Source organism: Tiliqua scincoides, chromosome 5, assembly GCF_035046505.1.
Source record: "Tiliqua scincoides isolate rTilSci1 chromosome 5, rTilSci1.hap2, whole genome shotgun sequence".
NCBI classification, from domain to species: Eukaryota; Metazoa; Chordata; class Lepidosauria; order Squamata; family Scincidae; genus Tiliqua; species Tiliqua scincoides.
The window spans coordinates 132,401,084-132,417,988 of record NC_089825.1 but is presented as its reverse complement, the minus strand read 5'-3'; the positions used below and the strand labels follow the sequence as shown (position 1 = coordinate 132,417,988).

Sequence of the window (16,905 nt, the reverse complement as noted above, 5' to 3'; positions counted from 1 at the left end):
GAGTCATGGACTCTTCACTCACAACAGGAGAGGAAACTGAGCGCTTTCCACATGCGCTGCCTCCGACGCATCCTCGGCATCACCTGGCAAGACAAAGTTCCAAACAACACAGTCCTGGAACGTGCTGGAATCCCTAGCATGTATTCACTGCTGAAACAGAGACGCCTGCGTTGGCTCGGTCATGACGTGAGAATGGATGATGGCCGGATCCCAAAGGATCTCCTCTATGGAGAACTCGTGCAAGGAAAGTGTCCTACAGGTAGACCACAGCTGCGATACAAGGACATCTGCAAGAGGGATCTGAAGGCCTTAGGGATGGACCTCAACAAGTGGGAAACCCTGGCCTCTGAGCGGCCCGCTTGGAGGCAGGCTGTGCAGCATGGCCTTTCCCAGTTTGAAGAGACACTTTGCCAACAGTCTGAGGCAAAGAGGCAAAGAAGGAAGGCCCATAGCCAGGGAGACAGACCAGGGACAGACTGCACTTGCTCCCGGTGTGGAAGGGATTGTCACTCCCGGATTGGCCTTTTCAGCCACACTAGACACTGTGCCAGAACCACCTTTCAGAGCGCGATACCATAGTCTTTCGAGACTGAAGGTTGCCAATACAATATAAATACAATGTAGTAGGAGTAGTAGCAGCCATAAAATAAACATTCCAAGAGCTGTGTTGGAGAGGATGAGTACATATTATTTCTTGTGTCCTTTCCTGGACCCTGCTATGTCATTAAAATAATAATAATAATAATAACTTCTATTCCTCTCTCCTGTAAAATAAACTGAATAAGTACATTCAAATTATGATTTCCTATGGTCAAAAAGAGGAAGGAGACTACTCTTTCTTGCCATTTCTAAGGCTGTGATCCAATACACATTTACATGGCCGTGCCACTGAATTCAATGGGGCTTAGTACTGAGCCAAAATGCATTAAGTTTGCACTGTAAAACTCCTACTTCTGGTCCTGTCTACTGCCATTGCTTCCACTGAATAACGTCTCTTTGAAGCAAGTCCCTTTTTTGTAAACGGCCCTCCTGAAGGCTTGCTTGACTTCCACATTCCTGATGGTGTATATATAAGGGTTCAGCATGGGGGCGATGACTGAATTCAAGACAGCGACTGCCTTGTTGTAATGAAATGAGGAGTGCATGTTTGGTCGGACGTACATGAACATAATAGCCCCGTAGGTAATGGAGACCACAGTCAGGTGGGAGGTGCAAGTGGAAAAGGCTTTCTTGCGGTCAATTGCAGAGGCAATTCGCAGAACCGTGGAGATGATGAAGATGTAGGACACCACAATCAGAAGGAGAGTTATAAGCACAATGAAGATGGCCAACAGTAGCCCTAGCTGTTCAAGGGGATGTGTGTCTGAGCAGGATAAACTTAAGAGTGGCCCAATGTCACACAAATAATGGTCTATGACATTGGAATCACAGTAAGGTAAATTCCATACTATGACACCTTGGAATATTATATCAAGAAATCCTGCCAACCAGGCTCCTATGGCCAACTGGAAGCAGAGAGCTTTGGTCATGATAACTGAATAGCGAAGGGGATGGCATATTGCAATGTAGCGGTCAAAGGACATCACGGTGAGGAGGAGGAGCTCAATCGTTCCAAGGCAAAAGATGAAAAAAGATTGAGCCATGCAGCAACAATAGCAAATAGTGGTCCTTCCAATGACAAATGTCTGCAGTAATGTGAGGACCGCAGTGGAGGTATAGCAGATCTCCAGAAAGGCCAGGTTGCACAAGAAGCCATACATGGGTGTTTGGAGCTTGGGATCCACAAAGACGATGAAGAGGATGAACCCATTTCCCAGAATGCTCAGACTGTACATCAAGAGAACCACTGAGAAGCAGAGGCTCCGAACGTGGTGAAGGGAAGGGAAGCCCAGAAGGACAAATTCTGTAACTGTGGAAGTATTTCTCACTTCCATGACTTCATGGGACCAACACAGGATGTGTTAGAGAAGGTACAAGCTACTAAGTCCCACTGTGAGCTTCTGAGTACTCAGTTGTAGACATTAAACATAATTTGTGTTTGAGTCTTCTTATTAATCTGGTAGGAAAATAGAAAAAGAGCTTCAGCAGATATTCAAATCTTTGTCAATATAAATGACATAAAAGGCACTACTAGTAACAGCATATTATGGACAGATGGAAGGAAGATATTGGGGCTTCTTGTCTCTCATATAGCTAGAGGTGTTCTTACCTCTATGTTTTTTATGTGTTCTTACCGCTTATGTTTTTATTGTTTCACAAATTTCATTTTTTCCCATTGGAAGAAAAGTGCAGAAAGTGGTGTTATGTGATTTTATTCCAAAGGTGTGTTTTCATAAAGTATAATAGTTAAAAGTGTACTCTTAATGTAAGTAGTATAGTGTCATCCAATACAGACAAAATCATTACCCATGCACCCCCTAGTCCAGCTCATTATTTATTATTTATATTTCACAGATTCTGTCTTTTCTGTGTGTTTGTTTTGTTTTGTTTTTTTACAAAAATGAGGAGTGAAGAATGAGGTATTAGGTGTTTTTATTTTGTTATAATTGGAAAAAAAAAAAAAATCACACCTTTACCTATAGCATTTGAGAAATCATACTCTTTACATTATATACCCAGAACAAAGAAGAAACTCATTAAAGATTGTACAAGCTTCTGCCTAGAGAAAAAGAAAGTTAAAGTTAAAATTAAAAAAATAAAATCTGTCCGTGATGTTCTTTAAAATAAAACCTGTTCGTGATGTTCATTAAAATAAAAAAAATAAAATCTGTTCGTGATTAAATAAAATCTGTTCGTGATGAAACTTGTCATGAAAAAATAAAATATCAGTTATCAAAAATAATCAAATATTGAGATATGGAAATCCCATGAAACTCATGGAACCTCATGACAGATTCAGAATGTTCAGTGTCTCAACCATGTCCGGAATGATGCCGCTGTATAAAATGGTGCAATGACATCTTCATATAGCCAGAAATACACAGCTGCGATACAAGGACATCTGCAAGAGGGATCTGAAGGCCTTAGGGATGGACCTCAACAAGTGGGAAACCCTGGCCTCTGAGCTGCCCGCATGGAGGCAGGCTGTGCAGCATGGCCTTTCCCAGTTTGAAGAGTTTCCCAGTTTGAAGAGACACTTTGCCAACAGTCTGAGGCTAAGAGGCAAAGAAGGAAGGCCCATAGCCAGGGAGACAGACCACGGACAGACTGCACTTGCTCCCGGTGTGGAAGGGATTGTCACTCCCGGATTGGCCTTTTCAGCCACACTAGACGCTGTGCCAGAACCACCTTTCAGAGCGCGATACCATAGTCTTTCGAGACTGAAGGTTGCCAATACGATAGCCAGAAAGGTGTATGAAGATTTAAGGAGCGGGACTTCGTAGGCTGCAATGCATAAGAAACAGGAAAACCTAATCATCTGGATGGAACATGCACTGAATGGCACCTGCTGAAACCACTGGGAAGTTTTTAACATACTATTTCTATACAAACCTAGCCATGGCTAATATACTATTCATGTCTTTGAATAAAACCCGATGTGTATTTCAATGTCATTGTCTCTAAGCCCATAAACACAGCCCATAAACAAAGAACAAATTTCTAATTTTTGTTGATTTCACTGGCACTGCTCTCCTAAAGGTACTTACTCAGATGCAAATTCCTTTGCAGTTTGAAGGGAATGAGGTTGACTGCAAAAATTCTTTCATGGACTGGGACTCATATTTTTTAGACTCCGTTCAGACGCTTCACTTCTTGTTTCGGTGCTATAGATGTTGTCGACATTGGGAAGGAGGCTTCTTTGACATTTGGGAAGAGGTTCAGAGCTCCAGACGGGGGAGATGAACATGTCCATCTTTCCATCTACTCCCCATGTTCTTTAGAAGATTCTTCTGCTAGACTGGAACAATTATTTCCTGTCTTCTGGTAATACCTCCTGCAGCTCCCATTTCCCAGAGGAACAGCATCTAACAAAGGACTCCCAGGAACTTTGAAATCATTCATTAAAATTTAGAAAGCGATGTTTACTACATTCAATCCTCCAAGCACCGAAAGATCCAAAAGTGCAGATTGGTGGGTGGAATGGAATTGGGCCATGCCAGTACAGTTTGGATCCGAACCCCCACTCCTGACCCAATCAGCCTCACATGCACTGTGCAGATTAAGATTTCCATCAGCAGCTATTTTGCCACAGTAGAACATGCGCCTGCTCTCAGAAAAGGCTATGCGCAACAGGTCAGCACTCAAGAGGACTTGACTATTAGTGTGAATGAAATGAAATGTTTCTTCACAAAGACCCACCATTCATCTGTGGAATTTGCAACCGCAAGATGTGGTGACGGCAACCAGCTTGGAGGGGTTCAGAAGGGGATTAAACACATTTATGGCACGCAGGCAGGCCTATCACTGGCTACTGGTCATGCTGGCTATGGCTGCCTCCGTTTTCAGTGGCAGTGTGCCTCCATATACCAGTTGCAGGAGCATAACCGTGAAAAAAGGACATACTCTCATTTCCTGCTTGTGGACTTTGCAGAGGCAACTGACAGATAAGCAGATTATTAGATAGCAGCTGGACTAGTCAGGCTTTTGGCCATTTCCAACTGGATCTTCTTAAACTTTTATGTTAATAAACCAACACTCATGCTTCATTCATTATGGGCGCAATCCAAATGCGCCCTTGGGCCAACACAAATTCCTTGCTCCGGCTCAGGAGGGTCGCAAACGTGCCATAAGGCATGCTTGCACCTCCTTGAGAGGAAGTCAGGCCGGTACTCATGAAGCGCCAGCCTGCGAAGGCTGACGTAAGCCCCCGAGCTGGCTTCCTCTCTCAGGCTTGTGTAGGCCTGTCTGCGCCGATGCAAGAATAAAAGTTAGGCAGGGGGGAGGCAAGGAGGAGGGGGAGGGAGGCATTTCTGTGCAGGGGACGGGTGGGAAGTGGGTGGCCCTGAGGGAGGGTGGGCGGGGAGCAGGAGGAAGTGTTGGGATCCAGCAGTTATGACGGATCCTAACCCCCATTCCTGGGGAGAACGGAGCGGCTTCAAGCAAGAGGTGGCACACAGCAAGAGGTGGCACAAGTCCGAGGAGACCCATAGGCACCAGCAGCCCTTGCCCAGAGGAAAGGGGAAATGTTTCCCCTTGCCTCTGGCTGAGCCTCTTGTGGCCACAATTCTGCGCTGGATACAGCGCAAGCCTTTTGGCTTACCTGTTCCAGCGCAGAATAGGATGGCACCCTAAATTGTTATCTCATCTGTACTTGTATATTTATGTTCAGAAACATAGGGATTATACTGTGATAGCAATACTTAAAATAAAAATCTAAATTTAAGAATTGGGCTTTAATTTTCCAAACCAAGAACTGCTCCTTCTCTTAATATTTTATGTTTTGTAGTCTCTCTCTCTCTCTCTCTCTCTCTCTCTCTCCCTTTTCGAGCAGTGGTGAGCATCGTGCAAGATTCCATGAGTATTCCGGGGGGCACGGTGTGATGGAGGGGTGCACCATGTCGTGGACCTGCCCTTGGGAACAGTGAAGGCAGGTCTGTCACTGCTTGCCATCACCACAGCACCTAGGCCAGATGAGAACCACTTACGCCATGCAAGGAAGACAAGATGGCGGCCGGGGGGGGCACATTTTTGTCTTTGGCCCAAAGAAGAAGGAAAACTGGTTCTTTTGTTGTTATCCTTAGTGGCATGTAAACCTCTTTGGGATATCCTTTTTTCCTGAATTTTCAAGGACTCAGGATGGCATTTATTCTCACAACAACACTTTGAGAGTCCTGAAGCTTTGATTAAGCCTGCACAATTCCGAAACATGCTTTATAAATATTGTTTTTTGTGATAAGAATATATCCAGGGTATAACTATCTTAAAAAAGGCAGCAAATGAAGAGTAACATCAAACCAAAAAAGAAAATGAACAATACATTCCAAACAAGCAAAAAGCTGCATAAGATGGGATGTTCCTCCCATCTTAAGCAGCTCTTCCGCCTTCATGGGCTGTAATAATCTAGTACAATCATTGAGAACAATATACATGCACATATACATACCATTTTCATTCATATTGTAATTAACATTTGATGATTTTAATACAATTTGAGGTTGGAAAACAACAGATCTTTTTGAGTTGTTTATAGACTAAAATAGATATCCATAGATAGATAACCATAGATAACTCCCATACCTGCTTATGAATGCAACATATTTAGAATTTAATTTGAAATGTTATTTTATTTTTCTTTGTTACAAAAAAAAGTACTAAAATTACTTTAAAAATCACTAAAAATACTAAATTTTTTGTATGTACTAAACATGTACACACAACTGGCGATTTCCTATTGGTCAAAAAGAGGACATAAAATACTGTTTTCTGCCATTTCTAAGGCTGTGATCCTATACACACTTAACTAGCAGCAAGTCCCATTGAACTCAATGGGACTTGCTACTGCATCAGTATGCATGAAGGTTCCATTGCAAACCTCTTATTTAATGCTCTCTGCTGGCATTGCTCACACTCAATAACTTCTCTTTGAAGCAACTTCCCTTTCTGTAAACTGCCCTCCTGAATGCCTGCTTCACTTCAACATTCCTGATAGTATATATGAAAGGGTTTAGCATGGGGGTGACGATTGTAGTCAACACAGGGACCGCTTTGCTGAAATGAAATGAAGAGTGTGCATTTGGCCTCATGTACATAAACATAATAGCCCCATACAACATGGAGACCACAGTCAGATGAGAGGTGCAAGTGGAAAAGGCTTTCTTGCGGCCGCTTGCAGAGGGAATTCGCAGGACAGTGGAGATGATGAAGATGTAGGACACCACAATCAGAAGAAAAGTGAAAAGCACAAAGAAGATGGCCGACAGCATTGCTAGCAGTTCAAGGTGGTGAGTGTCTGAGCAGGATAAACTTAAGAGTGGCCCAAAGTCACAGAAATAGTGGTCTATGACGTTGGAATCACAGAAAGGTAGAGTCCATACTGTGACACCTTGGAATATAATATCAAGGAATCCTGTCAACCAGGATCCTATGGCCAACTGGAAACAGAGAGCTTTGGTCATAATAACTGGATAGCGAAGGGGATGGCATATTGCAATGTAGCGGTCAAAGGACATCACGGTGAGGAGGAGGAGCTCAATGGTTCCAAGGGAAAAGATGAAGAAAAACTGAGCCATGCAACAATGGTAGGAAATGGTGGTCCTTGCAGTGACAAATGTCTGCAGCAATGTGGGGACCGCAGTGGAGGTATAGCAGATCTCCAGAAAGGCCAGGTTGCACAAGAAGCCATACATGGGTGTTTGGAGCTTGGGATCCACAAAGACGATGAAGAGGATGAACCCATTTCCCAGAATGCTCAGACTGTACATCAAGAGAACCACTGAGAAGCAGAGGCTCCGTACGTGGTGAAGAGAAGGGAAGCCCAGAAGGATAAATTCTGTAACTGTGGAAGTATTCCTCACTTCCATGACTTCGTAAGACCAGCTCAGTTATAAGGATGTATTATAGAAAATAGATGATAGTTTCATTCCAAGTTTTTGCGGGTTCAGGTGTGAACATTCAAGATCACTTGTGTGCGTCTTTTTTTTTTAATCCGGTAGGAAAATAAAGAGCAGGACGTTAGCAGACATTCATTTTTTGAATATAAATGACTTAGGGCCCAATCCTAACCAACTTTCCAGCACTGGCGCAACTGCAATGCAGCCTCAAGGTAAGGGAACAAATATTTCCATACCTTAAGGAGGCTGCTGTCTGTTTCCCCAGCCCTGGATGAGGTACATACCCCATTGGCAGTACTGCACCGGCACTGGAAAATTGGATAGAATTGGGCCCTCAAAAGGCATCCTAAATAATAACAGGTTATGGCCAAACGGAACAAAGATTTTTGGGTTTTGACATTAAATTATTCTTAAGAAATTCCTCTTACTCTCATACAGCATGTTCCCTCCACCAACATACCACTCCGGAATATTTAAGATCAGCCCTGTCTTTATACATTTTTTTTTTTTTGGGGGGGGGGGGGGCTGGTGTCTAAATATTTGTTTGGCATTGAGGAGGGAGGAGGGACCCTTAGTTGCTGTTTTTATGCCATGTGTTTACGCTGTTGCTAATTTTATATTTTTAACTATATAACCTTAAATTGCTTTTAATGGTTTTTCTGTATCTGATTTTATTTATAGGTTTTTATTGTTGCAATTTTATTTTTTAATTGTATAGGAGAAGAAATGTATACATATTTTAGATAAACAAAATAACTTTAAATAGAATGCCTTGTGCTGCCAGAAAGCAAGGCCCAGTTATGCCATTAGAAACATAACTTGCTTTGTCTATCTCAGCTATAGCATACGAAAAACCTCAAATCATATTCGGCAGAATTACAAAGGGAAGTTCTTAAACCGAGATTGCACAGGTCTCTGCCTTGAAATAAAATTAGCAAACAAACAAACAAAATCTGGTCAAGGCAAAACTTTTCATGAAATATAATAATAAAAGTTATCAAAAATAATTCCAGTGTTGAGATATGGAACTCCCAAGAAAATCATGGGACCTTGTGAAAGATTCTGAATGCTCTGTTTCTCAACCATGCACAGAATATCAGTGTATATAATGGTACATATATATTGCCATATATATATATATACACACACACACACACACACACACGCATATATGGGCAGGAGGTCTGGTCTAGAGGGTAGAGCCTCCGTCTGCCTGAAGATAACATCCACAAGGTCGCCGGTTCGAGGCCACCAGCACCTGCGACCTTGAAGCAGCTGACAAGCTGAGCCGAGTTATTCCATCTGCTCTGAGCGTGGGAGGATGGAGGCCAGGGTGTGAAACCAGATCAGATAGAAACACCTGAATGTAGTGGTTCTTGAAAGAAAGAACCTTCTTTCAATTGTAAAAATCCCTATTTAATAAGGGATTTAAATAAAGCCTGCCTATGTAAACCGCCTTGAATAAAGTCTTGAATAAAGACCAAGAAAGGCGGTATATAAATACCTGTTGTTGTTGTTGTTGTTGTTGTTGTTGTTGTTGTTGTTGTTGTTGTTATTATTATTATATTGCAATGAAGTTCTAATGAGTGGCACTTCTATAGGCTGAAATGCCTGAAAAGAAACAGGTGAACCTGCTCTTAGATGGAACATACACTGAAGGGCACCTAAATGGAAGTTTTTACAATGCGTTTACCCAGCACCCCCCAATAAAGACACAGGCAAGGGCATATGGTACAAAGGGCCACTTTATTAACTATTTAAATATACTTCAGATTGCAACAGGGACTAACAAATAAGTCATGTGGGTTCTACATGGGGGAAATGAAGCTGCCCGTCTACTTCCCCCTATAATGATTTGGGACACCAGACTCTGGGCAGCGTCAGTACAAGCCTGCCGCCCCCTTCATTGTCACCCCGAAGGGGCAGGGTGGCAGGCTAGCTCAGGCCACCCGAGCGAACCCGCAGTGGACCTTTGCCACCAGGCCGAGGTTCATCCAGCCTGTGTCACCCAGCCGGGAATGCCAGCATGACCAAGTGTGGAGTCCACCTAGCCCGTGCCATCCTGCGGTGTACACCGAGATGACCTTACCTACCCAAAACCCACACGACACCTGCCTAAAGTGACCAACAAGACCTATGGAAAAAACCCATTTATGACACCCAGAGCCAGTGATACAAGCCTACTCCTGGCACTACAGGCCGTAGGATTGGGCTCTTAATCATGACCGGAATTTTCTTCACTTAAATCAAGTCACGATTAACTTACCTCACTGAATTCAGTGAAGGTTAGTGACGACTACATGTCTTAAATAAAACCCAATGTCTATTTCATTGTCATTTTATGAAAGCCTATAAACACAGAACAGATTTCCTCCCACTGAATTCACTGGTGCTGCTCACCTAAACATACTTACTCAGATGCAAATTCCTTAGAAGTTTGAAGGAATTGGGATTGACTGCAACATAAACTTCCGCAGATTAGGGCTTGCGTTCTTTAGGCATCATTCTGAACCACTTCTTCCTTGCAGCGCCATAAATATCACTGACATTGAGAAAGAGGCTTCATGGGAGAGACAAGTTTGTTTTCTCTTATCCGCAGAATCCACTAATAGAGAAAGTTTCATAAGTGGGATATGAACATTACTGGCTTTCCATCTGTACCTTGAGAAGTTTCTTCTGTTAGAGTGGAGTAATCATGTTTTCCCTTCTGGTAATATCTCCTGCAGCTCCTGTTTCCCAGAGGAACAGTTTCTAACAAAGGTCCCCCAGATACATTGTCAACATTCATTAGAATTGAAAAAGGTATTTTTACTACATTTAAACCTCCAGAAGACTTTGAGTAGTGCCAACAATTAGAAATGTCTTTGCATTTTCATAGATTGGTCTACTATCAAACTATATATATGTTTTCTCGCATATGTTTGAGTCATAATGCTGGGCAGGATTTGATGGGGATTAGAACTGGAGATAAGCAGGTGAAGACCTCTGCTGTGTTTGAGGTTCATAGAGTAACCTCGTGTGAAGGTTACTCTCTCTCCATTGCATCCTAACCCAATTCAAAGGGTTGTTGTGAGACTAAGGCTGCAATCCTAACCACACTTTCCTGAGAGTAAGCCCCATTGAACAAAATAGGACTTACTTCTGAGCAGACCTGGTTAGGCTTGTTCCCTAAAATGCCATCCTGAGTCTTTGAGAATTCAGAAGAAAAAGGTATTATAGTCCTCCAGACTTCGCAGTTTTTTCCTCCTCTAAGGCAAGAACATCTAGCAGAGCTTCACCTCCTGCTCCTCTCCTGCTGTGGAACCCTCTACACAGGCTTTGCTACTTCCTGGTTCCCCATGGTCTAACATGTCTGATGTGAGCCCACCACCTCCTTCCTCTTGTCAGAATGCCAGATGCAAGGGAGGGCTCCAGGATGAGGTCTCTTGTTGTCTGGTGTGCTCCCTGGGGCATTTGGTGGGCCGCTGTGAGATACAGGAAGATGGACTAGATGGGCCTGTGGCCTGATCCAGTGGGGCTGTTCTTATGTTCCTAAACTACAATTACCAGGAAGCCTTGCAGGTCTCTTGTTATCTGGTGTGCTCCCTGGGGCATTTGGTGGGGCCGCTGTGAGATACAGGAAGCTGGACTAGATGGGCCTGTGGCCTGATCCAGTGGGGCTGTTCTTATGTTCTTAACTACAATTCCCAGGAGGCCTTGCAGGTCTCTTGTTATCTGGTGTGCTCCCTGGGGCATTTGGTGGGCCACTGTGAGATACAGGAAGCTATGATGGGCCTATGGCCTGATCCAGTGGGGCTATTCTTATGTTCTCTTGTGAAATTTCTCCTTCCTCTTGTGAACAGGCCCACAAATGCTCTGAGGCCTTCTGAGCTATTTGGAGAGGGCAGAGGAGAGAGGCCCTGGAACTCTGTGTGCACCTGAAGGGGTTGTGCCATATGTTTGACACCCCTGGTCTAGTTCATAATACAAGGTGTGACCAGAAAGTAATGAGAATGATATTTTAAAAATTCTTCTATTGAAAAATTTTACAATTCAACATTGTCTCCTTCTAAGTATGCACCTTGTGAGTGTACATGATGCTCCCAGAGATATTTCCATTCTTCATAGCATCCCTGGAAGTCTTCAGGTGGGGTGGCATTCAGAGCCTGTGTAGTGGCTCTTTGGGCATTATGCATACTACCAAAACTTTGTCCTTTCAAACCATTCTTCATCTTTGGGAATATGAAAAGTTTGCAAGGAGCCAAGCTGGGGCTGTAGGGTGGATGGGGAACCACTGCAATGTGCTTTTTAGCCAAAAACTCTCTGACCCCCAAAGCACCGTGGCAAATCCTGAGTAACAATTTCAGTGGGGGAATTCCCATTCTGACAGTGAGCCATCAGTCAGGCCTTGTGCCGTCGGGACACTTGCGCAGATGATAGCGCAGCTTCTCCATAAGCTTTCCTCACCATTTCCAAAGTTTCGGATGCACTTTTACCCCATTTCAAACAAAATTTTATCGCTTGCTGCTGTTTCAAACGCGCTTGCATTTTTCTTAATGCGACACATTTGAACAGGATGTCACAAAAAAGAATGTCTCGACTCTGACAGGCCTGGAATGCAACTGATCAGTGTTCCAACATATACCTGGCATTCCACTCCAAGTGACCTTGGCCAGCTTCACAGAGCCCTTTTTGAGCATAGGAAATTCATTCTCATTACTTTCTGGTCACACCTCGTATTCCTTTTGGGCTTCATTTATGGAAAATGGGTCAAAACTGTAAGCCACCAGAAAGAACAATTACATAAGAACAGCCCCACTGGATCAGGCCATAGGCCCATCTAATCCAGCTTCCTGTATCTCACAGTGGCCCACCAAATGCCCCAGGGAGCACACCAGATAACGAGAGACCTGGATCCTGGTGCCCTCCCTTGCATCTGACATAGCCCATTTCTAAAATCAGGAGGTTGCACATACACATCATGGCTTGTAACCCATAATTGATTTTTCCTCCAGAAACTTGTCCAATCCCCTTTTAAAGGTATCCAGGCCAGATGCCATCACCACATCCTGTGGCAAGGAGTTCCACAGACCAACCACACGCTGAGTAAAGAAATATTTTATTGGATTCATAACCTGTTTATTCCCCCAAAGGACACCCAAAATGGCTCACAACTCAAATACAAATATTTATACAGGTATTCCCACTGTGTTCATGGATCTGGTATCTGCAATTTCACTTCTCTGTGATTTTCTGTGGGCCCCTCACCCATTACCTTTGCTTTTTTCTTTACTAACAGTGTGTTGCCCTTGAACCCACAAAGGAAGCATGAGCTTCAATGCCTGGAGTGCTATGCCCCAATTTAACACTCTGAGGGAAGGTATAGCAGAAAACAGCTTGTTTATTGAGTGAGTGAATGAATGAATGAACCTTTATTAGGCATAGATAGATAAATCATAAAAGCAAACATAATTAGTCCTAATCCCGTTTATCAAAAACGGAGTTAAGATACTAAATTACTAATAAAACACTTACAGTTCAACATAAAATATCAACATTTTTGACAAATTACATTAAGAAGGCTTAGAAATCGCCAAAAGTAAAAATTTAGAAACTCCCTTTAGCACATCTGGTGAGCAGTCATTTAGGAGACACTTCAGTTTTGTCTCATCCGAAAGCCCATTCATTTTGCCGAGAAGTGGAGTCATGTAAGTGTGGTGGGATCTAGTGTGCCGAGGACAATAAAAAAGAATGTGTATGATTGATTCAACATTTCCCAAATTACAAGGGCAGAGGCGTTCTTTATATGGTATTTGCCTATATCTGCCTTCTGTGATCTTGGATGGGAACACATTGAATCTTGCCAAGGAGATTGCACAGCGTTCAGAAGGGTTGATCAGAATACTCAGATAAGGAGCCATTTGCCCATACTTTAGCGGGATAGAGAAATTAAGAGGGGAGCAAATTCTAGAAGCAAGTTCAAAGAGGTTTTGTGCCTCAATGTCTAGCATTCTTTGCTTCACCCTTTGATAAACTCCAGGAAATGGATAGAAACTTAAAAAATCCAAAGAAAAACCAATTGATTCAATTTTTGATTTAATTTGGCTATACCATTTAGAAGAACCAGACTCAGATAGCATTCTGGATAGGAGACTGCCTGGTTTCACGTTATAATGTAATTGGAGCCAATAGCGTATGGTTAAAAACCATGCTCTTGATACTAAGAGCGATTGTCCAGTCTCCAAACATAATGCAGAGTATGGTACAGATTTAGGTAAACGAAGGATAGCCCTCAAAAATTTAGCTTGGATACTCTCAAGGGTGTGATTTATAGCACTAATCCAGATAGGGCACCCGTACAGGAGCTCTGCCGATACCTTGGCAGTAAATACCTTGAGAGCAGCTGGTATATAATGATTGCCCTGACTAAAAAAGAATCGATTGGTGCTCTGCAAAGTGACATGGGCCAAGTTGGTAACCAATTTTTGATGAGTACCCCAGCAAAGATTGTAGTGGAAGTGAATTCCAAGATATTTAAAGCTTTTGACCTGTTCCAGTTTCTCCCCTCCAATAGACCAAGTGCCTGGGCTCCATGATTTTGAAAAGACCATAACTTTGGTTTTCTGGGAGCTCAATTTGAGTTTGTTACATTTCAGATAGTCAGAAGTTCTGTTTAAAAGTCGCTTAAGTCCAATAGGTGTACAGGAAACTAGCACTGCATCATCTGCATAAAGCAATGCTGGAATATGCATTGAACCTAGTTTGGAAAAATGTCCATCTATCTGAAGCAAAAAGGGGGTAAAATCGTGTAGAAAAAGATTTAAAAGAGTGGGAGCTAAAATGCACCCCTGTTTCACTCCCCTTTCGACCTGAATTTTGGGGGTCAATTTCCGCGAAGATGTAAATTTAATTTGGCAGGTGGTGCCTGTATAAAGCCTGTTTATTGCTGGGACCAAGGCAAGGCAGCAAGGAGGCCATTTGCCTCAGATCATGCACGAGTGTAGCTAGATGCACCTAGCTTTTTCTACTCAGTTCAAGCAATACATTTGACAGGCAAAAGTCCAGTAAATTTCCATCCCTGCCACACTCAAATACACCCTTCACTCCTCCTGTTGGTTTTTGCTTTGGCAAGATAATGCAGACCAGTTCTGTCTGGTCTTCAAGGACTAAGGCACTAGAGGGTCAAGCACTGGGTCAGGGGTGGCTCACAGTTTCTTACTAACAATCGTTTTAGGACCAGAGTCATAAGAACATCAGAATAACCCCACTGGATCAGGCCCCAGAGAGCACACAAATGCCCCAGAGAGCACCCCAGATAACAAGAGACCTGCATCCTAGTGCCCTCCCTTGCATCTGACATAGCCCATTTCTAAAATCAGGAGGTTCCACATACACATCGTGTCTTATAACCCATCAGAACTGATGTCAGAACTGATGTCAAAATGGCGGTACTTTGGAGTTTAGTGAGAGCAATTGGCTCACAGCATCACGTGGAAGCACACAACTTCTTGCTTAGGAACAGTGTCTTACTTAACTGAGTTAAGTGACATGCAGACAGACAACCTGCATGCTAAAAAAAACACAGCTGGGATAGACAAGAGAAGTGTATGCACTTGTTTCAGATACAGGTGCCAGATGCAAGGGAGGGCACCAGGATGCAGGTCTCTTGTTGTCTTGTGTGCTCTCTGGGGAATTTGGTGGGCCACTGTGAGATACAGGAAGCTGGACTCTGTGGGCCTATGGCCTGATCCAGTGGGGTTCTTCTTTGTTCTTAGGTGTTTCAACTCAGTTTCAGTAGGGAAGAAAACTCAAGAGGGCACCTTCAGCAGGTCTTTTGGTGAAGGCCTTGTGGGTTACGTCGGTTCCAAAGACAGCAAGAACATCTTTTTACCTGGCAGAAGGACTGTGGAAACACCCCTGAAATAAAGTGATAGATGGGAGTGGAACTTTACATTGCAATGACAATATGGACAAATGGACATTCAATGATACCGACATTAGCCGGAGTAGGAGTAGGGCTCCTACTAAAGTCACTGGAGTAGGGCTGTTTTGTTTTGGAAAGTGGAAGTCCTCCATCTTTCCAGTTTTCGTAGGGACAATATAAGCTGATTCACTAAACAACCGATTAGTGAAATAAACATTCTGAGAGCTGAGATGGGAAGTACATACATATCAGTAAAGGGCAAGCATTGCTTCAGCCCTCACACTGAACCCTGTCATGTCTTTTCTTTTAATAAACAGCTTCTATTTCTTCTCTCCTGTTAAATAAACTAAACATGTACGTACAACTGATGATTTCCTATTGCCGGGAAAACAAGAGAAAATACTGTTTCTTGTCATTTCCATGGTTGCAATCCTATATACACATACCTGGCAGTGAGTGAAATTGAACTCAACAGGACTTGCTTGCTAAAGAGTCGATAAGCATGAAGATTGCACTGCAAATCTCCTTTTTGTGAGCCTCTCTGCTGGCATTTCTCCCACTGAATAATTTCTATTGGAAGCAACTTCCCTTTTTGCAAACTACCCTCCTGAATGCTTTCTTTACTTCCTCATTTCTGATGGTGTATATGAAAGGGTTCAGCATGGGGGCAACGACTGTGTTCAAGACAGCGACCTCCTTGTTGAAATGAAACGCAGAGCGCGCGTTTGGCCGGATGTACATAAACATAACAGCCCCGTATGTAATGGAGACCACAGTCAGGTGAGAGGTGCATGTAGAGAAGGCTTTCTTGCGGCCACTTGCTGAGGGAATACGCAGGACAGAACAGACGATGAAGATGTAGGACACCACAATCAGAAGAAGAGAGATAAGCACCATGGAGATGGCTGACAGCAACCGTATCAGTTCATGGAGGTGAGTGTTTGAGCAGGATAAACTTAGGACTGGCCCGATGTCACAGAAATAGTGGTCTATGACGTTGGAATTACAGAAAGGTAAAGTCCACAGCATGGCAGCTTGGATGAATATGACTACAAATCCTCCCAGCCAGGATCCGATGGCCAACTGGAAGCAGAGAGCTTTGGTCATGATGACTGGATAGCGCAGTGGATGGCATATCGCAATGTAGCGGTCAAAGGACATCACGGTGAGGACCACGAATTCAATGCCTCCAAAGAGAAAGATGAAAAGAATCTGAGCCATGCAACAATGGAAGCAAATGGTGGTCCTTGCACTGACAAATGTCTGCAGCAATGTGGAGACTGCAGTGGAGGTATAGCAGATCTCCAGAAAGGCCAGGTTGCACAAGAAGCCATACATGGGTGTTTGGAGCTTGGGATCCACAAAGACGATGAGGAGGATGAACCCATTTCCCAGCACGCTCAGACTGTACATCAAGAGAACCACTGAGAAGCAGAGGCTCCGTACGTGGTGAAGGGAAGGGAAGCCCAGAAGGATAAATTCCGTAACTGTGGAAGTATTCCTCACTTCCAT

General features: G+C 43.4%; 3 protein-coding genes across 3 annotated transcripts; all 3 read right to left on the bottom strand.

Annotated features, from left to right (window-relative positions):
* Positions 1-947: 947 nt before the first annotated feature.
* Positions 948-1,934, bottom strand: LOC136653588 (olfactory receptor 6X1-like). Its single transcript, XM_066630480.1, has one exon. The coding sequence runs from the start codon at positions 1,932-1,934 to the stop codon at positions 948-950; it is 987 nt and encodes a 328-aa protein (XP_066486577.1).
* Positions 1,935-6,479: 4,545 nt separating this feature from the next.
* Positions 6,480-7,460, bottom strand: LOC136653587 (olfactory receptor 6X1-like). The gene has a single exon (XM_066630479.1). The coding sequence runs from the start codon at positions 7,458-7,460 to the stop codon at positions 6,480-6,482; it is 981 nt and encodes a 326-aa protein (XP_066486576.1).
* Positions 7,461-15,963: 8,503 nt separating this feature from the next.
* On the bottom strand, positions 15,964-16,905 carry LOC136653586 (olfactory receptor 6X1-like). The gene has a single exon (XM_066630478.1). It carries the CDS (start codon positions 16,903-16,905, stop codon positions 15,964-15,966), a length of 942 nt encoding a protein of 313 aa, XP_066486575.1.